Raw genomic sequence first — 26872 nt, 5'->3', positions numbered from 1 at the left:
TTCATAGATTGGCTGCCAAGTCCACACTACTTTTAAAATCCATGAAAGTAGCATTATCAGCTGTACGAAAGAGATTAGACCTTGAACAGATGCCAAAGGTATACAGAGGCTGTGTCTGTGGATGAACAGTGTGTTGGTAGAGAACTAAAGTAAATGTGAGGAGTCTGCCCCATCATGTATAAAACAAGTGTGTAGGTGGGGAACCTGTAAAGAGGAAAAAAATAGCTTAAGCCTCATAGCACTGAATCTCTTAGCCCTCTTCACAGTTATTCTCTCAAGACATCTTTCTCTCAGCTAGGCTCACTTTTGATACTGGAGCTCAATGGAGAGAAAAGCATCTCAGAGAAAGGGGTTTTCAGGGAAGGTAAACCATTGGGAAAGAGAGGGTTACTTCTGTGCTCTTTAATCACCACCCACCACTGCAGCTAAAACATGGGTCTGCCACTGCTCTGTCGAGTTTCAGCCTTAGGTTTAAATATTTTATATTTAGAGTGTCTAGCTGAAACAGCCTTTACAAGCATCCATTTATTATACTTGTCTTTACATTACGTGGTATTAAACTTAGCTTTCATAATAGTGGTATTTTGTATAACAAGAAGCCTGTGATTTTTTTTAACCCAGCATGGTAATTCCACAAAACATTAATTGAAATATTGGTGCACACAATATTTCCAAAATTCATAACTTTCTCTTACTTACTTGTATATGTCATTGATTTTTAGGTTTAACTTGAGTAAGCCAGCAAATTTCAATCTGAGGACACTAGAATTTCAGGTCTATAGAAACTGTGTAAGTAACTTTTCGTCAACCTCGTTTTGTTTAATCTGAACTTGTAACCAATATGAATATGAGTTGTGTCTATAAACTCATTGGATAGCCTGAGACAGGTCCCTGTGTCTCAGCTTCCCTCCCTCACCTGCTTTTACAGTGTGGAAATAGTGTTAGCTTACCATACAGGACTGTAGTACAGTGTACAAAGTAGCCTGTGCACAGGGAAATGTTGCACTTTCTGAGGCAGACAAGGTGTATAGTTTGACCAGGAACTACTATCGATGCCAGCTCTGGGACAAATGTAGCAAAATGATTTATGTATCTGCAGTCACGGTCCTTGTTTGCACTTTTTTTAGGCGAAGACTTAAAATACCTTATGCACCAAAAACGCAGTATACAGAAAAGTCCATGGATTCCTGACATTATGTCTCCAATAGTTGTTTTATAATAATGCCAGTGGAATTTTGTTTTCTTCTTGGTTTAGTCTTAGCCTGGGGTCCTTTGACTTTTCCTCACTAAGACTGTGTTCTCAAGAGACATCTCATTTTTTATGTTTCCTTTATTAGCAGTAGTTCTGCTAATAAAGTTCAGTCAGGGGTCCAGGCATAATGCCAACCCAGGTCTGGCACCACATGAGCGTGCCCTGTGATCTCATGCTCCTTCCCCTCATGCCTTGATCTCCTTGAAAGGAGCTTTGCTTTTAGAACAGAAAAGTTCCCCTTGATACTTTCTCTGTTCCTTCCCTTCGTGTCTCCATCTCCCTTTCTAATTTTGGATTGTAAGTTCCTGGAGGCACGATTCTGTCTTGTTTATCGCTCTGTAAAAGTGCTCAGTCCACAGACACGCAGATTTGCTTTAGTCAATTCAGAAAAATAATAAAGCCTTCAGATATGCAGCATTTAAACTATCCATAAATGTAATGATAATGAAGTTATACAATCTTACTCACTTTTAAATTTTGTGTTCCTTGGTTAAGGGCCAGACTTTGCAGAGCTCCACAGGATTTGCAGAGGGATTGTCGCGGCAGCTTGTTTTAAATGTAATCTTAAAGCCTGGTGGGAGGAAATCTGTCAGAGTAAAATTTACTCCACTTCTTAATAAAACCGTATCCTCACTAATAATTGTCAGGTACAGTATAACTTTGGAATTATTCAAATTGCATTTTAATTATGACTCGAGGAGATACTTCATAGCTTTCATTCTAAAGTAGTATTTCATTAATTCTCTTCAAAATGAATCATAAATGCTTAAACATTAATACGGAGTGAGCCTTGTCACAATTTAAGCTCAGGTTCATATTTATGAGGGGATGGAGGGGGGACTTACAGAGACGTGAGTGTGCTTTACTGGCTTAGTAATTATTTCTTTGATTTTTTTTCCACCTACAGAAATAATTTGACTGTAATAGATGCGATAATGGTTAAAGGACAAGGAACAACTGAGAGCTTGAAGGTTGCAGGGAAGTCACCTGGACCAGGAAATTCTTTACGGTTCAAAATCACTGAAGCCTTACTAAAAGATTGTACTGAAAGTGAGTGTGAAGGAGTGGGTGCAAGGGGTGCTTTCAGTCACTACATTACGAAGGCACATTGAGAGAGCTCTGTTCCAGAGAGCTTTTGGTGGAGGGTGAGGAAGATTTGGCTGCACTCTTGTTGGGTTTTTTTCTTTTTAATTATGCACTGTTTTAAATCTGTGGTTTTTTTTATATTCTATTTTTAATTTTTGCATTCTAATTTTGTTAATTGGACTGTTATATTTTGTCCTTGCAACCTGGTGTTCCATTGTTAACTGCTTTGAATCTGAGGGAAAAGGTGGAATATTAATGTAATAAACTAAATTAATTTTGCTCTGACAGGATCTAGCACCTCTGCTCTGAGTTATGGTATGGGCCTGGGGTGGGAAGAGCTAGGCAAAAACAAATGAGAGGGAAATCAGTTACTTTACAAAGAACTTTTGGAGTTGTGCTGATGCCTATCTTTATTAAACCAATATATCGTATTATAGGACTCTAATCTTAATTTACTTTTGTTTCAGAAACTAAATTAAAGGAACCAAATTTTACACTGAAAAGAACATTCAAAGTGGAGAACACAGGACAGCTTCAAGTTAATATAAAATCCATGGAAATCAGTGGATATTTATGTGAAGGATATGGATTTAAAGTAGTTAACTGTCAAGAATTTGCACTAAGCGCCAATGCCTCTAAAGACATTGTCATATTGTAAGTTCAAATACATTGGAGATGGACACCTTTTAAACTTATGCCAGGGGCAGGGTTAGACTTCCTATTTTAGGTATTATATTAAACACATATTTATTTTGTAAATTCATATGCTTCCTTTCCAGAGCCCTACTGAAGGTGGCTTAACTATTAGAAAATACTCTACATAACTTTTATTTTAAAAAGAAAACTTGTAAAACCATTCTCTCTGTCAGAGTTGGTACAGATGATATAAATGGCAATAGTTATGCTTACCCAGTGAGGAAAGGAAGTCATGTCCTTGTCAACAGCGACTAGCCTTAATAGTTAAATGGACCCTCTGTATTCAAAGGCAGTTTGTCACTCAAGACCAAACTAGGTGTCATTCTGAGAGTTTCATAATTAAAAACACCCAGCTTCTTTTTTGGAAAATACAGTGATATAGGTACATGATATAGCTACAAACATTTTTTTGTGGACAGTCATGAGTATGGTTACATATTTATTTGCAATGTTTGGATAAATACGTGTCAAATCAACATTAAGCTTTTGATTTTAGTATGAATCACCTGTAGTTTGGTTCATACATTGCGATCATTCGTAAAATCAGAGATGGCCTTAAAGTCTGAATAAATGGAATTTTTATATCACCTGGTGTCAACTATAATACAATGTTAGTTGTTTGTACTCTTGTCGGATTCTTTCAGATGTTGATGAGAATGCCTTTATAGACAATCCATTATCATGTAACTACATTTTAAAATTTTTATTTCTTATAACAAGCAACATAGAAAGAAAGAAGGGGGGGAGGAAAAAAATACATATAAACAACTTAACAAATGTAATTTCAACTTATTTCTATATTATTAAGAACACTTTTACACAGTGTTTCAAATTGATATACATTTCTGCCCTACTGCAAAATTGTCAGTTTTGCTAACAAAAATATATATTTTACTCTTTCTACCCATTCCATGTAACTACTCTTATTAGTTTAATCTAGGGGCAGGTGAACGCATGAGAGACCTGATTCCTTGTGGATGAAAAATAAAACGGTGTGTTTTCCAAGTCAGTAGAAAACAAAAATTTATCTTCAAGCCTGTTCTGAATCTTGGACTGTCTCACAACAAATTTAATAAACAGACACAAAACAATGTGTGAATAGTTATTATCACCATTAAGATTGCTTAATTAACCACAGAGAAAACCTAGACTGTCAAAAATATAATAGGAGCAATTAGTTTTTTTAAAAAAAATCAGTGTAATAAACTAACAAAATAAAAATTAAAAGCCATATAGGATGTAAAAATCTAGTCTTTAAAAAAGAATTAGATTGTTTTTGCGTCTTATATAATAAAATTCTAATTACACCACATCAATAACTTTAATTAATGAATGTGCTGAGAAATTATTTTGAATCCTAGGGTTATCATTGCTTAATTGAAACACATGAATTTGTGACATATTAATTCATGAATGGAACTGTTCCCCTTCACTTTACAGGTTTACACCAGATTTCACTACTTCCAGAGTCATTCGTGAATTGAAGTTAATTACATCAGGAGGCTCTGAATTTGTATTCATATTAAATGCATCCCTTCCCTATCATATGTTAGCGACTTGTGCAGAAGCCCTGCCCAGGCCCAACTGGGAGTTGGCTCTGTACATAATTGTCTCAGGAATAATGAGGTATGTCTGTCTTGCATCTGCACAATATACTGTTCCTAGCCCATAAATGAAATAATGGGGAGATAAGTCGTTGTTCTCTGTTAGACGCAGGATTCCATATATCTTTTTGGCCTTGATGGTGTTACTTTTGGTATGGTGCTAATAACAAGGATGCCCAGAAGCTCATGTTCTCGGGATTGTCTACTTCAGTGCTGAACTAGGCAACCCTGAGACTGGCCAAATGCTGTCTTGAAAAGCCATAAGTGCATATGCTGTTACCTTCTTTCAAAACTACTTAGTCCTGGCTTCAGTTCCATAACCACATGTGCTAGGAGTCTGCTTATACCTCAGAAGAGCAATGGAAACCAGCACTTAATTTCCATAAAAGTCATACCTGTTTGAGTGAATTAACTCATTGGCCCCTGCTGTACAGCCATCAGTACTGGAGTCTTAATACTGAGGAGCTCTGAAGCCTCATGTACACTAGAGTTTTTTGACAGTTACAGCATTGATAATAAGAATGCTATCCTGAGCTCCTTAGAGGAAGGATAAGATAAAAATATGACAGATATATCGGTGTTAACTCCTGCTGCAAAGCCATATGTTAAGGACAACTAGTAACTGATCTTAGAGTGAGAAGGCAAGTATCCAGTTACTTGGAGAACTATCTACAAATGAGTTAGGGAGGACTTGGGACAAGGTTGTGGGAGATTCATTTTCTTGCTGCATATCCCATTTCAGCAGACCCAGTTGACTGGGAAACTCCTGGGAGAAACTGATCCTAAATTTGTGAACTAATTGCTGGGTAATTAAATCTTTCTCTGCTGGGAGATCCCTGTCTTACGAATACAGTTTTCATGGCAGCTTACCACTGACCATGACCTCAAAGTGCACAAGTTACATTGGCTTGTTTACTGTTTTCCCTATCAGGTTTTAATCATGTTTCTGTATTAATTGCATTACATTAATTAATTAAATTTAACAATTAGTGCATATGCACATATTAACTGTGTGCATATAAATCGTAATTGGGATTGGAGATGAGTGCTGTTACTCTTGGTTAGCCAACAGGTCATGGACTTCCATTTATTTTTAGCATTAAGTTTGCAAAAACAGATACTTGTCTTGTCTCTTGCAGTTTGCTCTTCCTTTTAGTCATTGGAACAGCCTATTTAGAAGCTCAAGGAATTTGGGAGCCATTCAGAAGGCGACTATCCTTTGAGGCGTCCAATCCTCCCTTTGATATGGGAAGGCCATTTGATCTCAGGAGAATAGTTGGAATTTCATCTGATGGAAAGTAAGCCCTTGTTTATGAGATGGGTGTTTGCCAATTAGTGTTTCTCACCAATATAGTTCAGTTTAATAAAGGAAGCAGCCAATGTTATAGTAACTTGAGCAGACTGCAAGTGCAACAAAAATGTCCTGAGGGATAAAATACAGAACCTGATGCAAAATGGCCTTTCAGGCTGTGTTATCTTGAAAAATGTATGACAATGATTAGTTGCTCCCCTGAAAAACAGTACTTAAGTTTTGAGCAGAACTCTTTCCCCTCCCAAAACTGTATACCAGTATATATCATATACCCTGCCAGATAATAATTCGTTGTGTGGTGGCTTTCAAGCAGTTTTGATAGGAAAGACATATAGATAATATTAACTCATGGTGTGCATACAAGGTAACCAGTTTCTGCCAGGAAAAGGCGCAGTTTGTGCATAAACTTGCCATCCGTTAGAGTAGTTTGCACATGCTTTGTACTTGAGTGTTTATGTTCTAGGAATTAAAAGGTTAACATGGAAACGATCCTACTACAGGAAGGCAACTTCATAATACTACCTAAGAGGAAGCGCTGAGGTTACACAGAAAAATACATTCAAGGAAAGGCATGCAGGAAGGGAAATAGAGGAAGAGAGTAGGTCTGGGAAGGATGACTGCATGGAATGGTGGTGTGTACATACCTTCATAAAATACATTGTAATGGGACTGAATATGAATTTTTTGTTCGTTTCGTATTTGTAATAACTCTTTGAGCCCCTGGCGCTGGTAGACCCATTCCATTATACTTCAGGAAAATAACCCTCTTGTCCCTTGAGTCAAGTATATAGGGTTGATGCACTGAAGTGTTTTCAAAAGCTGTATTGTTTAAATCAGTTTGTGATATTTTAGGAAAGTAAATCTTAATGCTTTAACATTATGCTAACGGTGTAGTTCCGCCTTCCTAAGCGTTTGCCCTGCATGCCATCTGTACTCATTTGTTCTGTTTCCAGCTTGAATGCACTTGGATCGGATTCCAGCCACAACTCCCCCAAAGGAATCTACGGACCGGGAAGTTCCTCGTCGCGATCCAGTGCAGGAAGTCATAAGCAATGCAACTCAACAGCAAATCAGCACAGCAATAGAAACTCAGTTGAGGTTGAGACTGTGAAGTTTAAAAACAGTCCCAGTGTTGCTAGCAGGACTTCCATGCAGGCAGGACCTGCGCAGTCAGTGAACAGAGCAGGTTCCCTCCTCCTGGACTCCAGTGCTGCATCTCAGAATCATGCAGCAAGCAGAAAATCCAGGGGGGCAAAACAAAGTCAGCCATCAAACCAGCAGCATGCTCCGGTTTTACTAGAGCAGCACTCATCACCACCACCAACAGTGCCTCAGCCACAAGATCAGCAGACTGAAAATTCCCTGACACAGTTGCAGCCTCCTACCCCTTCACATTCAGAGTGCGTCGGCAACACAAGGCACAGCTCAGAGGACTCTGACATTGCTGGTCTTATAGAAACCATGGACAAAGACTTTGATCACCCAGAATCCCCTTCCCCAGATGTGTTTACAGAGCAGCCCCCATCTCCAGTAGCAAAAAGCAAAGGTAATAAACTCCCGCTTCACCTGCTGAATTCTGTCTTACAGAGAAATGTAAGTGTGCATATGAAGTTGCGTCTGCTTAGTCAGGGCCTTGGCAAATCCTGAACATGCACTTTTTCTTTCACTTGCCTCATCAGGTATTTCCTTGTACCATTTTTAAATGTGCGTAGTTGAAATTGTACAAAATACATGTTTCACAAAGGCTTTTGAAATTAACATACACTTGTTCTTTTGGACTAGTAGTCATGGCTGCTTCATGACGCTGGGAGATAAACACCAGCAGCACAAGTAGCTTGTACTCATGCAGCATAACGGTGGGAAAAGCTTCCGGTCTTAATACTTTCGGTTTCATTCTTGTCTACCTCAAAAGATTAGTACAGTCTAACCGGAGAAACCCTGTACTTTATACAGTAATCTTATTTGCCATAAAGCGCCTCAGTGTTTCTTGCACAAAAGCCGCCACTACTTTGATTTTTAATGCTGCAGTCCCAGTGGATTCTAAAATGGACGTCAGAAAGTAAATAAATTAGAACAGAGATACAGAAAAAAATCCAAAAGAACAGTATTGTTGATAAAGTGTTTTCATGTAGATGGGTTTAAACTATAATTTTCAGCAAGAAGTGCAACATTTGTAAGTGCTTTCAGCAGTTCTCTGCCAGAGGCTCACTTCTGCTCACATTACAGCTGGAGTCAGGAAATGTTCCTGAAAGTAGCTCTGTATCTTGGGAATGGTTTGTATGCATCTAATGCAAGCATGGCAGAGGTATACAGGGAGTCAGGTCTGATACGTAGAACTATTATTGTGACCTTAAAAGATTAATGAGAATGCCCTGCCCCTTTTTGCATGTTGATTGGGGTAAGTGGGTCCACCCAGATTCCTTCAACATATATTGATCCTGCTCTCACACTTAGGGCCTTTCTATGAGGTGCATTTTTCCTGAGCACTTCTCAGGGTCAGGTTGATGGAGGATTTTGTGATTCCAAGGCACATGGAGGCCTGATTCGGGTCAGAACAGTGGGGAGAAGATCCTTAGACTACCCACATGCCATTGTCCTAATTGAAACAACCCCAGGGAAGTGCTGTCTGAATTGTTAGGGAAATTTAATGTGGACTGAGGGACTACATGTGTGTGCCCCCCCCCTTCCCGCCCATGGACAAATAGTGGCTCCATGGGGCCATTTCAGGTCAGAAAAATGGTGGCTGGGGGAAGATTAAGCTCCTATTTAAGGCTTGCACCAAGCGGTCCATATCTGAATCAGGTCCATGCATGCCTGGAAATACAGAACTTAAAGACTACATCTGCCAGTCCAACCTGATGTATCTGGGAAAATACAGTAAAGTTAAATCCTCAGATTCTTGGGAGCGTAGTTATGTTGCCATGTCCAGATCCACAGTAGTTGCCACCTGTGGTCAGATGCACAAGAACACAGAAAAGAGCATCTTAAAGAGCTTTTGCTGAGTGACATTAAGAAAAGAAGAATAAGTCAGGCAAGGGTATGCTGCACAGTGGCCTCTAGCAGTTAGCATCTGCTCTGTGAACCACATGAGCACCAGAATTGCTCATAGCCTTAAGCTGGAGCAGTTATTGTGGCTGGGTGGAGAGCAGGGGAGGGAACAGAAGATCCTGGGCAATATTGCCCAGCATTGGCTCAGCCAGGGGTCTCTCTGCTTTCTGTAGCCCATCTCCCATTTGGCCAGCTGTACATCATGAATGAGCCTCTCCAATTGAGTCCGCATTGCATGTTTAAAAGAAGGGGGCTGGGGCTGGAGGCAGGCTGGTCATTCAGATCTGTCTGCGATCAACCCCCCCCCCCATGCTTTTGTATTTTAATTCTTGTGTTGGTACTTTCATCTTTGCTATGTCTACAGGGGTTGCTGGTTAACAAGGCATAGAAGGAATTTTACCCTTGGTTCTGATTTGCTAATAGGCCTTGTGGGGTTTGCCTTCCTCATAGCAAAAGTGTATGTTCTGTGTATGTTTGATCATACTGTTGATTGAGCATAAGTGTTACAACTGGCTCCTGGAGTTCAGCCGTTGGCTCGGGACATAGTACAGGGTGCGCAGTGGTAGGCTCCCTTAAGGGTCCCTGGGGATGAGGGGCATGACAGCCTCTTTTGAGCATGGCACATGGCATGTTGACCATGCCCCTGGGAGGCTGGTACTGGATAGGAACAGTGGTTCCTCTGCTTCTGGCCCTAAGACTAGCTCTCTTTCGTTGGTTACCAGGGGATTTGAGGACGGCTCTCTGTCAGTAATTGGGCTGTCAGCAGTACCCATTGTCCCCAGCCTATGCTGCACCAGGACCTGAGCAACTGTAATGAGTAAAATTGTGGCCTGATTTTCTCCCAGTCCAGTGTACCTGTGTTGTTCTTCTCTCCCACCCTTTCAGGCTTGTCCCCACTTCAGACACAAGTACCTGAGTGCCTGGAACTGCAGGCTAACTGCAGTTCAGTGCAGGAAATCAAAGGATCAGATTACTTTTTTTAAAGCCAGCTGAAGTTGAAAAGCTACTTGCACTGGGCACTGCTATGCCGGGATTGTAGTAGGAAAACCTTTCAGAAAGTTTTTAGCAGTTTATTGATTCCTGTGGAACACAATCTGTAGTTTAAAGAAATGTTGAAATGAATAGTATATCCTACAACATTTGATCTCACAACTCAGGCTTTAAATCTGTTTAACAGAAAGATGTGCAGATTAACAGAATTTTAAAGTTTACCTGGAAAATGAAAGAGAAGCTGGTCAAAGTATGGATCCTCTGTAGAACAATGAGTTATTTTCATTGTTTTGTGTCATTTTTTTTACTATTTGCAAGCTTAAGACTGATAATTTAAAAGCCTTAAGTTGCATTCCTTAGACTATATCAGGGATTTCTCAATTAAGTAATAGTTGGCCAGCTCTTAGTTATCTTTCAGCAGCTTGTAGCCAAAAAGATTGGAGCAACTGCATGCACATCAGTGGCCAATGCCTATAGAGTATAACACAAGGTGAGTAAAAGAGGAATGGGTTTGATACTGCTGGCATGAGAATGCTATGAAGTATAAAAGAGTTCAAATTAAGTGAAGCTTGATGCAGAATACAGCAGGAAATCTTTTTTGTACAAGCTCATTGCAGTGTTCTAGCACAAGATTTGTGGGTTCACTGTAGGAGATATTCCTAGTGGATTTTGCGTCAGGAAAACCGTTGTGATGAGAGAATTTTTTTAAAAACTCACTAGACCTGTCGCAAGTTATAGTTGTGGCTAATTTGCAGTTGCCTTTATCACCCCAGGGAAAGGAAAATCATTTCAACGTAAATCTAAGCCCCAGAAGAAACGGGAAGAAAAGGAGCGAAGAGGAAAGGGAAAGCAGCAAGAGGATGAACTGAAAGATTCCTTAGCGGATGATGACAGTTCTTCAACGACCACAGAAACCTCCAACCCAGACACAGAAGCACTTCTGAAGGAGGTAGAAAATTTTAACAGTGGGGAGTAGAACACTGAATGGGGGGGAAAGTGAAAATAGGATCTTTGTCCAGTATCTCCACTGGCTGCTGAGAAACAGTGCAGGCAGTTGCAATTAGTTGACATCTTTCTGTGGCGCTTTAGTGATACATGAGTTGTCATTCAGTAATAAGTTACCTGTTACCATACTATACAAGGTGACTGTACCATTCAGTCTTCTCTTAAGTAAGTTTTTGCTACTAGTATATTTAAAAGTTGTGAGGAATTTTATGCTGAAGTCTCTCAGGCTGCAAGTTCATCAGCCTGACTTTTCTCTGGATTTTACTAATTCCACACTTGAAATCTGACAGGTTAGGATTGCTTTATGAAATTCCTGACCTATCAGTTCAACTAAAAATTGAGGCTTTAATGTAAGTTTTTCTGTTCCTTGTATGTTAAATGTGTTCTTGACCCTTAGTTGACAGAGTTTGTGGCGCTCAAAATGAATCAGTGGCCTCAGTCAATTTAGTCTGAAGCTTTTCTGCTAGCACTTTTAAATATTCTCTAAGCACTTTTAAATATTCTGAGCGTCAGAGAAATTAAAACCTCAAATCCCATTGTGCTTTATACTGAAAAGGAAACTGCTTTTGTAATGTCTTAGCCCAGCTACACAAAGATTTGAAGTTGCATATGATTAACCTTTAGTGATCTGTTCACTTTTGTGAGGTAATTGGATGAAGCTTGCTTGAAGCAAACATGGTTGCTTTAGTTGGTTTGCCTGCTTCCTATAATTCTGTTTTGTAGTGCAACTATTCATTCACCATTTTTCTTGGTTTGGGTTTTGCGTCTTGTAGGAGCCGGAAAAGCAAAAAGGAAAACAGCCAATGCCAGAAAAACAGGAAAATGAAATACCACAAGTAAAGCAGAAAAGCAAAAAATCAATTATCAAGAAAGAAATCCCCACAGATGTGAAATCCAAGTAAGGAAACATCCAGACATCCAAAGTGCCTGAGATAGATGTTGGAGTGAAGTGGCCTGTCAGTGGGCAAACTCTGTCAGTCACCTCTAGGAAATGTGCCATCAGTCTGTACTTCTATGTTATCAAGACTCAGGGGAGTGAAATGGTGCCATTTAGATGCTGTAAAAGTGATGAGTGGTGTGTGTTGAAGACACAGGAGGTCTTCAACCTATGGAGAAGTTTGCAAGATTGTAGGAGGTCTTCTTTTTGGAAGGGGGGTAGGGAAGAGAGAGAGGCCCTAACCTGAATGGCCTAGGCTAGCCTGATCTCATGAAATCTTAGAAGCTAAGACAGACAGAGAGCCAAACCAGGTCCTTCTCCATTTGCTTTGTTTGGACACTGAATTAAAGCTGAGGAAATCAGATTTGGGGTGCTGGAGACGGCCATTGATCTAGCATGTGCTTAATATACTCAAGATGTTCTCTCAGTGGTCATATTGCTATAAAGAATAACTTTGTCGCTTGCATTCATACTTGTATTTTAGTTCCTTTGAGATATCATGTCCTCCATCACTGGAAAATAAACAGCACAAAAGCTTTTCAACCAAGCTGGCTGCCCAGCATATGTTAACAACTGGGTTCAAGCCAAGAAACCTTCAGAAAGCAAAAGGTATGTTTTATCACGTCTGCCAAAGTTCTGAAATGTTTTTCTCATTCCATCCTTTCTGGCTCGTTTTGTAAAGCTGAAGAGCTCTTGCCTTACTGACCTGTGTGTGTGTTGTTACTTTGTTCTCGGTAGGTATTGGTACAAAGCTGATGGACAGCAGGCCATCATCATTAGCAAAGTTTTTCTCCAGCGGCTCTGGCCAAGAGCTGGGCAACACCAGCAGCTCAGAAGGGGAAAAGGACTCTCCTCCTCCAGAGTGGGACTCGGTGCCAATTCACAAAGCAGGCAGTTGTAAGTATTTATAGTGTGCCCCTTAGGCTGGTGCAGCTTAGCTTATCAACAAGGAATAAAAGGTTTGGTTTCCATGGCAAAGGGTTTTATTTTTCCTTGTTTTTGAACCCAGTGGTGAGCAGCAGAACAGCATATGGTTGGCACAGGTTCCTTGGCACAAAGCAAAGGGCTGTTTAAGTCACCACCCCCGCTTCCCCTCTCTGGTTCTCTTACGAAGAACTAGAGAGCAAGCAAAGTTTATGGCATTTGGGCATTCATTGGATCTCACTTATCCTGGGCACTTGAAACAGTAGAAACCCAAGTCCCACTGTTGATCTTTTTGGAGGAGTTGAGGATAATGTCTGAAGGGCCCGAGAGAGAGAGAGAGAGAGAGAGAGATCTGGGGGGGGGGGCCTCGACTCTAGTACGACTGTCTGAAAGCAGGCCGCCTCCTCTTAAGCTGGTGCAATCTGTCCCGGCCCAAGCTGTGCTGAGGGAAGGGGCTGGCAGTATATGCAAGGCAAGAGGTGCAGGGCTGACATCCCTGCTCAAGTTCCCTTTCTATAGGATTCCACTTTAGCTGCAGTGCAGACCGAACAGAAGACACAGAAGCTGGGCTGATTCCAGATGGCCAGAAATTGCGGTTTTTCTGCGGAAATAATCGCTTACCGGCCACGCGTTCACTTTCGTCTCCATCCGCTTTGTCTCGCAGCGTGCCGTGCCGTCCAGCTTCCGGATGTTCGCATGGCCAACTGAGGTACCGGGGATTGGTTGTTTCCTCCCCGTCACAGTTGACATCAGGGGCCTTCATTGGTTCGCGTTTCAGTTTTTTTTTAAAAAAGTTTTTACGTGTTTTGCGCAAATGCGCAAACGCGCAGGTATGCGAATACGCAGCGTCGACTTTTGTGCGCTTTTGTGCATTTGTGCGCATTTGCGCAGTTCGATGTGCGCAAACGTGCAACTGCGCAAATGGCGCCCGGTTTTAAAAAAAAAATCAAGGGAATATTGTTGCCGGCCGGCCGACCGGCAAAGAAAGGAGGGAAAGGGGAGGGCCTCTCTGCGGCAACGAAGTGTCCAGAAGTGTGCAAACCCGCAATACCACGTTCACACCGTCCGCTTATAGAGTGCAACCGAGCGCCATGGACCGCAGGTAAGCCAGGACGGGAAATTGCGGGTTTTTACGAGTGAGGTCGCTGAAAAAGCGAAAGCACTCACTCTATTTGTGCCCATCTGGAATCGACCCTGGAGACCCGAGTAGGATTAGGTTGCTCAAGTCCTTTAAAATGCTGTTAATTCAGCCAGCTAAATGATAGGCTGAAACAGTGAAGTGGCTGCACGGAGGAGAAAGGGGGCTATTAGCTAAAAGTCAGGTAGCATTAGAGCTTATGTAATTGTCCCTGAAGAAGTTCCCTTTTGATTTGAAACACACTGGGCTATAAAAACATTGTTATGTAGCATTTCTTTGTGGATTTTGCCTTTTGTTTTTATTCTGTGCAGGTTGAGCCTTTCCCAGTTACATACAGGAAATTCCTAGTTTAGCAGTCAGAGAACTTAAATTTGTACTTGTCTCAAATAGCATCAGGTTTGAAATACGTTGTGGTGCTCAGTTCTGTGTTCTCACAGTGGGAGGCTGAACTGGCGTGGAATAAATCTTTTTCAAGAGACATGACTTTAGACTGGTCTTGTGCAGTGAAGCCATCAAAGATTAAAATCGGATCACTCTTGTTCTTATTTCCCAGCTACTGACAGCCTTTATAAGCTGTCCCTGCAAACCCTCAGTGCAGATGCTTTCTTGAAACAACGACAGACCTCACCAACTTCTGCCTCCCCATCTCCACCCCCTGCGCCATTGGCCTTTGTACCACGGAGCACTTACAGTAGTATTGTGAACAATTGCAAGTAAGTTCAGGTGGCTGCTGTGGAGGCAAAATCCTGAGGCCAGAAACTTGTCACTATTTCTGCCAGTATAAAATGGCTTCCTGCCTTTTGGACTCTTCTTTAAATTCTTTACATTCAGTTGTATTGCCCTCCCCACACTTCACAGCATAGCATTGTATCAGGAATCTTTTGGGATGGGCACATGAGTACAGAGGGGCCAGCTCTGAATTCAAAGACTGAGCAAGTGAAAATTCGATTTGCACAGCTCCATCTACCGTAGCCAGCACCGGGAGCTCTGTGCACCTGGGGGGCAGAATCTCAGTGCTGAGCTTTATGCAGTTTTATAGAATACCTGTTGTAAAGAGAACTTGCAGAATGTAGCTTTAAAAAAAAAAAAGCTCTACTATGACCAAAGAAAGATACAATTTCAGTAGAATTTAGATCTGTGTTTGCTGGTCAGAGGTTGATATCTGAACCTGCAGCTATGAATCCGAGTTAGATTCTTCAATATGTCAACAGAGATATCGATAACAATTAGCTAAGGTAAAAGTAAGTATGAGCTATGAAGAGAATTATTGAAGGGCAAAGGTGAGATTCCTCTTGAGAATGCTTTGGATTCAGAAATGAGGGGAGAACTTAGTAGCCTAGGTGTTGGGGTTGCTGGCCATCTCAAGACAATAGCAGACTTTGAAAAGAAAATTGAACTTTCTTAACAGAGAACGGCCATCCCATCCTAACTCTTCCCCCTACTTTTTGTAGGAGGAGAAATACTAGCTTCCTTCTATACACTTCTCAGGCTTGCCTTGGATCAAACTATGGGTGTTTTCCTATTTAACAGTGGAGGTAAAACAATTTCTAGGGCGCTCTTCCTGTCGCAGTCCTCAGAACAGGCACTTCATAAACAAGCATTGTGATAGGCAGTACAATGAGTGTGCTCTGGAACAGAGTATATGGATGGGTCAGGTGTGTTGAGCAGGGCCTGTACTTGTGACTGACAGCTGTGATGGAGGGGAATGCCCCAAAACTTAAGTCTCCACTTAGATGAGATGGCCAAATCCTAATATGTAATTTAAGACAGGTTCGTGTCAACTTAAAAAAAACTTTAGTCTCTTTGTTTGTTTGTTCTAGTGAACCAAAAAGCAAGTTGCTCAGTGGTGCCAAACATAAGGTGGCAAAAGCAGCCTCGCTACCCGGCAGGAATGGTAACCCTACCTTTGCTGCTGTCGCCGCTGGTTATGACAAAAGTCCAGGTAAGACACATGCTTGGAAAAGCCATCACTGTCTTAGAGAGGAGTTGTTATCTTGATTCTTGTTTTGCTCAGTTTAAATTTATTTTTACAGGTGGAAGTGGCCTAGCAAAGTCTCCACCACTTAAAACTGAGGTTCCTGGCAGTATGAATCCATCACATACAGCTGTTGACAGTGACGGCTCTGACAGGTAAGCTACGCTAATCCATTTAAAATATAAAGCACTCTTGAGCAGCATATGAGGAAAGAAAGCTTTCCATTCCACGCCCTGAGTAGAATCTGACAGTTAACACCTTACCACATGCTTGTAAATATCCCTGTTTCATGTGTTCCCTATCAAAAATCTAGTGTAAAGATTCTAAATTTGGGAGGTAGGTTGTTCATCAAAGTTCTGTAAGCTCGTAGTCTGGCAGAACAAAACCCAGAGTTCGTTCTGCTCACGTGACACTGAAAAGGGAGAACCGTAATTTTGCTTTGTTGTAGGCAAGAGAAGAACAATCTGATTCACTTCCCTAAGGCTGAGGATGCTGCCGGTAAACCTGTCTGCAGTTTCTCACATTCCAGTTCCATTGGCTCAGACATAATCAATTTTAGCCAAAATTGCCAAGGTTTTAAATCACTGTTTGTATTTCCAAATATTTGATCTGTCGTGTTTGTGCAGGGTATTGGTGGTGGTCACACTGAAATGACCTTGCTAACAAAATCATTTTTTCTCCCTGCTTAGTTCTGGTTTGTGGAGTCCTATAAGTAATCCCAGTAGCCCAGATTTCACACCTCTCAACTCATTCTCAGCATTTGGAAATTCTTTTAATTTAACTGGAGGTGAGTAGTACACTGTACTGTAAAAAACAATGAAACAACATAGATGATCAGCTAAAACTTCGGTTGGAAGCAATTTTAAAGAGTGAAACTGAGAGTTTAGGACATGTCTGAGGCTGTTTTAGTTCTGATGTTTTATTTTGGGAATACAATAAAATATTAAGGTACAGATGTTCCATTTGAATGGTAAAGTGATAGCTTTCAGTTTAACTATTTTATATGTCCTTTGGTATTTCAGCGATTTGGGTAATGTTTGTAATTGTTGGCTTTTTGTTCACCATTTTAGATCTATGTATTTAAAAAATAGTAAATTACCGTTGCTAGCTATGTGTCAAAAATGTAGATTTTTAAAAAAAAAATCTTAAATACAATTGACATACATACCTGGTTAGGATCTGAGCAAGTCTGTTAATGATAGGATGTTTTGGAGAGCTTTCTTTCATAGGGTCACTTGCGTGGCAGGGAAAGGGCCCTTTAAACTCCAGCTGGCCGGAAGGGGATCCTCCTCCGCTGGTCAGCGGGCCAGCTGAAGCGTGGAAAGGGCCCTTTCCCTGCTGCTTGCAAGTGGCAAGGAAAGGGACCTTTAAACTCCAGCTGGCCAGTGGGAGATCCTCCTCCACTGGTCAGCTGGAACCAGCTGGGGTTTGAAAGCGCCCCAAAGCTTCCCTAAGTGACACAAATTGCTTTGGGAAGCTTTGATTTGGCATTTCTGAATAGGGGCCTGCATGCTGGGCCTGATTCAGAAATCCCAAATCTTTACAAATCAGGTCAGATTAAGGTATTTATACCGCATTGGAAACCCGAATATCACACCCCTAGTTCAAATCACTCTTTGGTATAAGCCACAAATATGGGACTTTTGGTTAGCAATGCTTTTTTTTCAGTTTTGGCAGGCATCAACAAAAGGGGGGAACTCTAGACTCAATAGTATTCAAACAAGTTCATGAGGGAAGAGCTTGGAAGCAAACTGCCTATGGAGACAAATACGGGTTTAGGCTGGTGACCTGAAGAAGTAGAGTAGAAGTAGAAGAAGTCGAGTGGTGACCTGAAGAAGCAGTTAATTGAGTCAGTCAGTGGGCAGGAAAGAATGAAGGACTATGCACCATTGGAGTCCTGTGCAGCAGAGAACTGGCAAATTAATCTGTGCTGTGAGGCATCTTTTATAGCATCATAACTTTGCTTATATTGTGAAATAGAAAAGAGCCTTTTCCCCTCTGCTTTCCCCTTGATACAGAACTAAAAGCAGGGCATGGATGGCTAGGAGGAGAGCAACCAAACTTTAGTCTGGCTTTCCGCCCTGAAACAACATAATTGACATTCCTGCTGTGCTGTGCAAGAGATTTAGAGCAGGCTAGAGCTTTGTGCCAAAAATTGCAGTGATGTCTATTTTAGTACCGAAAAGCTCACCTTCAGAAATGCCTGTCTATACAGTAGGTATGGTTGGAGGAGTGCTCTTATGCTTTAGCTTTTTTTATTTTTATGGAGGCATTTTGTGGGGAAATAAAAAGCTTATCCCAGCTTATAGACAAGCATTTTCTTCCAATCGTCACTCTGGTGTTCTCTTAATTATTGGCAGTTATTGCCTCCTGCAACACAGTAAACGATTGAAGCAGTAAAACCAGAAAAACTTGCTAATTATAGAATGTTATTGCCTTCAAAGATGAATGCTTCCATTTAAATTGTTACAGAAAATTAAATCTCTTAGCAAACTGTACTTGAGACAACAGTGTTCTCAAGAGAACAGATAGCGTTTATTTAGCAACTGTTAGAAAGTTTGAAGTCAGTCTACTCTTAACCATTCAGTCTTGTGGCACCTTAAGTAATTTTTTTTAAAAAATCAATGAGTCTGGTAGTCTTTAAAGAGCTGCAAGACTCTTTGTTTTGGCTTCAATAGACAAAGACAGCTAGCTAGCAAATTGATTACATCATTATGAGTTTGTTAGAGTTGGACCCACATTTTAAAAATAGAGCTTTATTTGGAAGTAAACTCTCAAATTACAAAAACTGTTCTTCATATGTGAGTGTTGAAAGCCAAAAAAGGCTGACTTTACTAACAATTTAATATTAGGTGTTCATAAAGGAGTTAAACCATGGATGATTAAATGGACTGCTGTATGTGTGGCCCTTTGTAACTTGGCTGTAGTAAAGGCATCATCTTGGAAACTTTTCCTATTCAAAATGCTTGTACAATATCAGATAAAATCTGTTCTACATGTGAAGGCTTCCATTTTCACTTGAGTTATGTCAATAGAATGTTGTTTGTTTTATCTGTGGAAAACTTTGTTTCATTATATTGCATTGTGAAGGTTTCTTGTTTCTCCTCCCTCCCCTTGCAGAAGTTTTCAGCAAACTTGGGCTGTCACAATCTGTTTATGGTCAGGATGTTCAGCGAAATTGGAGTGAGTTTAGTGCTGTTCCTTCATCCATCTGGGATTGCTCAACTACGGATAGAACACCTTCCTGGCCCACAAGTTCTGGATCCCCAACTCACACAACTTCAGTAAGTAAATTTCTTGTCTTCAGCCTGTTCAGATCTTGCTAACATGACTGAAGAAACACAGAGATGTACTGTGAGCCAGTTTAGTTTGGAGAGCCAGTTTGGTGTAGTGGTTAATAGCGCTTGGAGAGCCGCTCTGGAGAGCCAGGTTTGATTCCTCACTCCTCCACTTGAAGCCAGCTGGGGGACCTTGGGTCAGTCACAGCTCTTCTAGAGCTCTCTTAGCCCCACCCACCTCACAGGGTGGTTGATGTGGGGATAATAATAACATACTTTGTAAACTGCACTGAGTGGGTGTTAAGTTGCCCTGAAGGGCAATATATAAATCAAATGTTAAAAAAAAACTTTGAATTGCTGTTCTAAATATGGCTTCAACTGAAAAGGGGAGTCGGAGGACACTGCACAAATTTCTTTCAGTTGTGACTGAGTATGTTATGTTTCTGAAAAACATACTGGCCAGGTTTTCATTTTAAATAAATTCTCAGTGCAAATTCTTCTAGTATTCTTTACCACTTGAATCTAACTATTAGCATATTTTGGATAGTGAATTGATTTGCCCAAGGCAGTCAGTTTTAATTTTACTTCATTTATACCCTGACTTCTCCCCAATGAGGACTCCCAAGTACAGCATTCTCCTCTCCTCCATTTTTTCTCACAACAACCATCTGAGGTAAATTAGGCTAAAAGTATTTGGCTGGCCCAAGGTCAGCCAGTGAGCTTTCATGGTAGAGCGCGGAAACAAACCTGGGTCACCCAGATTCTAGTCCATTAGTAAAGTTTTTGTTCATAGCGTATGTCTTAAACCCCAAGTTTTCTAGCTGCACACTCTATTCCCCTCTGGTGCTATGCTGAAACTACATAGTTTTTGTTTATCTTGTCATCACAGTACTGACTCATTGTGTCTCTAACCCATTCCCCTCAATGAAGCTGCCTTGCACTATTGGTATATCAGGGGATACTGGTATATCTACTCTGGCTGGCAGCAGCTGTCCAAAGTCTCAAGTAGAGGTCATCTATATCCCCTGCTACCTGTTCATTTTAACTGGAGATGGTGGGGATTGAGCCTGAGACCTTCTGCATGCAAAGCAGGTCTCTAGCACTAGGTCATGCTTCCACTCCTCAGTATAGCCCAGCGATCTGTGTGCCAGTAAAGAAAATTAAACTGCAGCCCATTGGTGTGTGCACATAAGAAATCTTTACTGTCTGATCCTTCACAATCTTACAGTGGTTCAAAACAAAACTCTTCCCACTTTCTCTCTGTAATGTTAATGCCAGTGGGTCTTGCAGCAAAATTGTGTTCAGTTTGCTCTTTCCCTCTTTTCAGGTCTGTAATTTTCTAGGTAGAACGTTCCTGGCATTTTCTGTTGTAACATGGCATTCTGGGAACTGCAGGTGAGGCCCAAATAAATCTGTGGGCTCTACCCAACCAAGCACCCGTTTTTACTTATTTCATAAGCAACATTAATATAATTGAATTTATAATTGAATTAATATAATTGAATTGGAAGGATTGGGTTATCTGTATGTTCTTTCAGTACCAGAGTAGCGTGCAGCTGTAAACAGGTGTTCAAGGTGAAACCAAGATGCAAGATTCAAGATATATAGACGTGTGTATAAGTTTACATTACTTTCTCCCCCCCCCCCCTCCTTTTCTCTGTTCATAATGCAGTCTATCCTTGGCAACCCAAATGGCCTGTGGTCTACTAGCACCACTCCATTCAGCAGTTCCATTTGGTCAAGTAACTTGAACAGCACCATTCCTTTCAACACTCCCGCAAATACATTGCCAAATATTGATCTTGGGAGTGAAAGTCCACCCCAACCACCTGCTGCTGCCCCAGCAGCTAGCAGTTCTGAAGACTTGGGACAGGCCTATAACCCTTGGCGAATATGGAGCCCTGCGATTGGAAGAAGAAGCTCAGATCCTTGGTCTAATATGCATTACCCACATGAAAATGGAAATTAAGGAAAGCAAAGGAATTCTTGTCTGGATCTGATCATGGTCAATTCTGTAATACGCCAGTTCCCGGAATATAATTCACAAGCCGTTTGCTACCATTCCTTCCCCTTGCTCCGTACCCTTTCCCAGACACCATTACAAGCTAGCAATACATTCATCACATGCTCCTTTTAAAGTTTGCAGTTATGGTAGTAAGATTGCTGATCTGCTTGGAAAAGTTTGGAGGGGGGGGTCAAAAATAATTCATCTGTGGCCTCAGAGTCTTGGTTCTTTATCACCTGCCCTTTAATTTTTTTTAAAGACCCATGATGCAGTGATTTTAACTACCATGCTTGGTTTTTAATTTTTGTTTCCAGTATTATGCTCCAAAACATAATTTTAAAGAGCACCTTGTGCTAAAAAATGCAAAGTATTTTTTTAAAAATAAAGCTGTCTTTGTTCAGGGCTCTACGAATGTAAAAATCTAGGAGCAAAAATGGCTGAATGTAAGAGCATTTTGTTCAAACTATACATTTTATGTGCTGTTTGTACATTTGTAAACCTGAATGCATTTTTAAGTTGAACTGAAATGTGCATAGCCAAGTCTTGTGAATAAACAAGATTCCTTGTGATTTTCTTACTGATACAACTTTGAGTTGTACTTGAAAAATAAATGATGCTTTTTTTCAACCCTGTTATGTTTTTCTGTGACTTCTTGTGGTGTCTGCATTTCAAACATTTGACAGACTGTTTTTATAGACATTGATATATATGTTAATCAGTCAGTTGCAATGTTCTTTCGAGTCTGTAGAGATTTTTGTACATGGGAAAACTGTCCGTCCTGGGCATGTCTGCCACAGAAGCAATTGGACTATAGTGAACTTTATGAAAACCAGCTGCACAGGAAAACATTGTATAAAAATAGCCAGGCCTTGTATGTCTTTTAAATGCCAGGTACAGTGTGTTTGCTGGCAGGAGAAGGGGGACAGCTGCTGCAGCACATCTATTCTGCTGCTGAGTCACCACAGAGAAACGGCAAACATACCCTGCCTGCCTGGTGTGTGTAGCAATCAAATCTGTGTCCTTTTGCTGTGATACATTCTGTGTGAAATAGAGGCTACATGATAAACCTTAGCAGAATGCTTGAGTAGAGCACCATAACTGGGAAAGACGGTAACAAGCGAAGGTGCTGAGAGATGATCTGATTAAAGTGAATAAAGGACTGTGCAATCAACTTTCACACTTGAAGGAAAAATCTAGTGGTATCCCACAGTGATAATTGTACATCAGTATTCTGCAGTGTGGTGCCCATTATTCTATCCCTAAAGCCTCTCCTAATCAAAGAACAGGAAGCGTCACTTTTGTATCTGCTGAGAACACCTGTTCATAAACAGCTGCTTTCATAGTAGGAAGATGCTTTGGTTGGAACTGGCTAACATTTTAAGGATGCAACATTTTGAGATTGGACACTGCCCCTCGCCAGCCATTTTGTCCCACACCTTACAGTAGCTGTTCTGTTGTGATGGCCACAACCTGCGCCCAGTTTCACAAGCGCAACAAGATTGAGAGACCTTGGTGCACATATTCAGTGTTATCATTAGTCACCTAATAAGAAAAATAATTGGGATAAATAATGTTTATTAAATTGCTTATAAATTAAGTGAAGGGGAGGTTCTGCAGGGTAGACCTAATAACAGCCATTGGGTGAAAAACAACAGATGCATGATTTTGTGCTTTAGGATTAAGCGTTAAGACTTGATAAGAAATACATGAAGTCTAAAAGATACATATCTGATTTTCAGGACTATAGTCAGCCTTTTTCAGCACCCCTTTCTTTGGAAGAGTCACGTTGATATGGCGCATGGTGTGCAATGATTGCACATACATGGAGATCCAGCCTTGCAGCAGAGGATTAAAAGGCTTGGGCAACTTCCTTGAATGCAAGAACTGTGCGCACTAAACAAAGCAAAGATACAAACAGGCGCCTCCGGTAGGTTCCTGGAGAGGAGACATTAAAAACTAAATAAATAGTAACCTGGAGGTGTGCTGCCCCAAATTTGGCTGATTTCAAATTGATATGTAAACACCCCACCCCCTGCATAGTATTTACCACCTGTATGCACCTCTTTTTCTCTCTGCCCATTCTCTCCTAGCTTTCTTCTGACTCCTTTCTTACTGCTTTCTCTTACTGCTTTCTACCTTTGTTACAGTACAGTAGAATCTGTGTTAAAAACAACACAAGAGCTTGAGTCTCTGCACCTTAGCTCTGTGTGCTATTTTCTTTCCAGATGCTGTTTTTTGTTGCTGTATGATAATTAGTATCGCTATTCGCTAGTGCTGATGACTGTCAGATTACTACTTCAAACGCACCTTATTCACTATACAGGCTTAACAAATTGTTCTATTTCACACAAAAAATGTTTTATACAATGCTAATTGGTGTGTATACTGAAGAGTATGACTGCTAACCAGTTTACAATCTAAAATGCAGATTTGTATAGCCTTTTGAAAAGTATGGCTATTGTTGCATCTTGCATTTTTCTGTGTTAGCACATGCAACCATCACTAGCTCAAATGGGCAAAGGGAAGAAACAAATGATCATTTGAGGGACTATAGCTTCCAAATTATCATGAGATGAGACAAAACGAAGCTAAGTCATGTACCTCTTACCGTAAGCCTATTATGTATAAATGGATTCCCCTAGTGTCATTTCAGCTATATTGATTGTTTGGATTCCATTTCAATACACTTTATTGAAAGTTAGATTGAGATGGGTAGCCATGTTAGTCTGTCTGTAGCAGTAGAAAAGAGCAAGAGTCCAGTAGCACCTATAAGACCAACAAAATTTGTGGTAGGGTATGAGCTGTCATGAGCCACAGCTCACTTCTTCAGATGCAGCTAGAATGTGAGTCCATCTGTCCTTATATCTTACAGTGGAGTGATTGCAGAAGCCAAATGATAATAGCTGGTGAATGACAATGGCAGGCGTGATTGAATAGGGTGGGGTATGCGGAGGGGTAGTGGGTGCGGAGAAATCAACATTGGTAATGACACAGGAATCAAATGTCTCAATTCAGTCCAGGTGGATGCATTGTCTTGAGCTTCATTATCAGTTGCAATTCAGCAACTTTTTAACTTAAATATGCCTTTAGCTTTGGACAGCAAGAAAATGGTGCCTATAGTACTCAATTTTGCAATTGTACAGTCAAGGAAAAACTCAAGTTCTTGGAAATGTTCCCTAATGTCTGCCAAATGCAGAATCGTCAGTTCCAATTCAGCAGACTCTTGCTCTTATTGATTGTTATGACTCATTTCATACTTACTAGTATTACACAGTTCATTTCTATGAAATTGCAGATACCATGGACATAAGAAGAGAGAAACATGATGACTTCTGTGAGTTCTATAGAGTCTCAATTTTGTAATTCTGTGATTTGGGATCAAGGAAAATCTGTAAATCCCTAGTAAGGTGTTCAGAAAGGGGGAAAATGTGCATGTGGGTGTAATTTTGTGAAAAGAGGAACACAAAGTACTTTGCTTATTTAAGGTTCTCTCATTGAATTATTTAATAAAATATATAAAAAGTATCCCATTAAAGAATCCATGGATGCTGCATTTGACAGACATTAGGGAACATTTCTAAGAACTATACTATAGACACTGTTTTCTTGCTGACCAAAGCTAAAGGCATATATATAAGTAAAAAAATGAGTAAGTAAAGTAAAAAGTAAAGTAAGTAAAAAAAAACAACAGTGAATGGTTCAGTAAATGCAATTCTGCTCTGGGAAGTAATCTGTTGAAGCAAAGGTAAAATAATCTAGTGAAAATCTGGCAGAAGGGAATTCTATAATCAACCACCCTTGCCTCAAATTACAATATCCATTGCAAAGAAGAGACTGTTGCATTCTGTATTTGATTGTGTGAAGGACCATGCCCTGTACGTCACATTCAGCACCTAGCACATAATTGGTCCTAAAAATCGGAGTGGCTTCTGGTTCCAGTTGGGAATGTGGCATGTTGGTAGGCCAAGCTCTGTTCAGAGGCTGCTAATTTTAACTATTTTAACTTTAATTTTTCTCTTTTAAACAGTTTTTATCTATGTAGTTTTCTCTTTTGTTCAGTTTTATCACATGTAGTTCTGGTGTTTTGTTTTGTTTTAGCGAGGGGGTGGGAGTGGGATGGTGGCTAAGGGAAGGGTGATTTAATGTTTGCTTGATTCTGTTATAGCTACCTTATTATTTATTACTCTCTCTCTCTGGTTTGAGTTTTTTTCTGTTTTTTTGTTCGAGGCAGCTTCTCCTCCCATTGATGTTTTGCATATATTCTGTGAAAACGCTGAGTGTAGCCTGATGAGCTCTGGGGTGGGGGGAGCAGCCAGTGCCGAGATAAAGAGTGAGCTTCAGCAAAAAGAGAGATTTCCCCTCTTCCTTTTCTATATATACAGTTTAGTAGCACCTATAAGACTTACTAGTAGGTGCTACTGGACTCTTACTCTTTTCCACTGCTACAAACAGACTAACACGGCAACCCATCTTGATCTATATACAGTTTAGTTACTTATATTCCATCTTGTGTGCTATAGTTTATCACCATTGCTCCTTTGTTCTTTTCTTTTAAATATATATATTTAAATAGGTATGGTGGTATTACTGAGACTATTGATATTATACTTTTGAGGATATATCTTTTAGTTAATTAGTATTTTTAGTTAAGTAGCTGGTGGTGGGGCTATGGGAACTAAGAGGGCTTTACCTTTAAATGACTTGACTTACCACCCTTTCCTAAACAAAGTAAAATAGATTATTGTGTCTGCATCACAGCTTCTTCTATAACTGTGACAAATAGATGTAGTTGTTTAATAATGATACGCAAACTCTCGGGATACTATAGTGGAAGAACTAGCTCCTCAGAGATTAGGGAGGAAAGGGGCTTTTAATTCCTGGTGACGATCAGAGAGCTTTTGATTATCATGTGCTTGCTACTCAAACCCTTTTAATAGTGGAAACACTTGAATGAATATATGATAAACTTAATGACCTGATTAGCTTAAAAAAATTGCTTGTTTTTACTCTGAACCTTTAAGGGAGTGTGATGCTCAGAAACAAGATGGTAAATTTTTGGGTGTCATTAAGAAGTTAAATGAGAAATTGAAAAGTTCATTGCCAACTACAATATATAATGTTAGGCAAGAATCACTCCTGTTTGGAGCCACGCTATCATACATGTTTATAAGAGGGGGGACAGCAGAACTGTCCAATTACCAAGGCAATTAGCCTTCTATTAGTGGTCAAGAAACTCTATGCTCTGTCTCTTTACTCTTGACTGGTGGACTGGCTGGAACCTAATAAAATCCTGCATAGAGAACAGGCCAGTTTTAAACAAGGGACTGGTACAGAAGATCATCTTTTGACACTACAGTTCTTAATCAACAAATATATACCCATGAGTCGGAGGATTCTTGCTGCTGCCATCATGAATTTGAAGGTGGCTTTTGATACTGTACCCCATGCTAGATTGTGGCATAAACTAAAATCAACATCTATTGACAAGAGACTTTTGGCTTTGATTGAGATTCTGTATTCTGATTCGACTGCACAAGTGAGCTATGGGTTAGATGGACAATTTTCCAATGTAATTTCCCTATAGCAGGGAGTGCGTCAGGGGTGTGTTTATTATTGTTTAAT

At 40.4% G+C, this 26872-nt stretch overlaps 1 protein-coding gene across 3 annotated transcripts in view; it reads left to right on the top strand.

The window, feature by feature from the left end:
- Positions 1–21877, top strand: part of TMEM131 (transmembrane protein 131) — a 111620-nt gene extending 89743 nt beyond the window's left edge. For 2 of the 3 annotated variants that reach the window (XM_054973400.1, XM_054973399.1), the window contains exons 25-41: positions 723–789; positions 1748–1899; positions 2160–2302; positions 2806–2992; positions 4475–4660; positions 5778–5936; positions 6904–7496; positions 10762–10937; positions 11767–11891; positions 12415–12539; positions 12669–12827; positions 14546–14705; positions 15813–15934; positions 16026–16122; positions 16657–16754; positions 19088–19251; positions 20918–21877. In XM_054973400.1, the coding sequence (XP_054829375.1) occupies positions 723–789; positions 1748–1899; positions 2160–2302; positions 2806–2992; positions 4475–4660; positions 5778–5936; positions 6904–7496; positions 10762–10937; positions 11767–11891; positions 12415–12539; positions 12669–12827; positions 14546–14705; positions 15813–15934; positions 16026–16122; positions 16657–16754; positions 19088–19251; positions 20918–21214 (3010 nt within the window). In that variant the 3' untranslated portion in view covers positions 21215–21877. The other variant, XM_054973401.1, reaches the window with a different exon arrangement.
- The last annotated feature ends 4995 nt before the right edge of the window (positions 21878–26872 follow it).

The sequence above is a fragment of the Eublepharis macularius genome, chromosome 3, assembly GCF_028583425.1.
Source record: "Eublepharis macularius isolate TG4126 chromosome 3, MPM_Emac_v1.0, whole genome shotgun sequence".
Taxonomy (NCBI): Eukaryota; Metazoa; Chordata; class Lepidosauria; order Squamata; family Eublepharidae; genus Eublepharis; species Eublepharis macularius.
The sequence above is the reverse complement of the archived record's forward strand: the minus strand, read 5'-3'. Positions and strand labels throughout refer to the sequence as shown.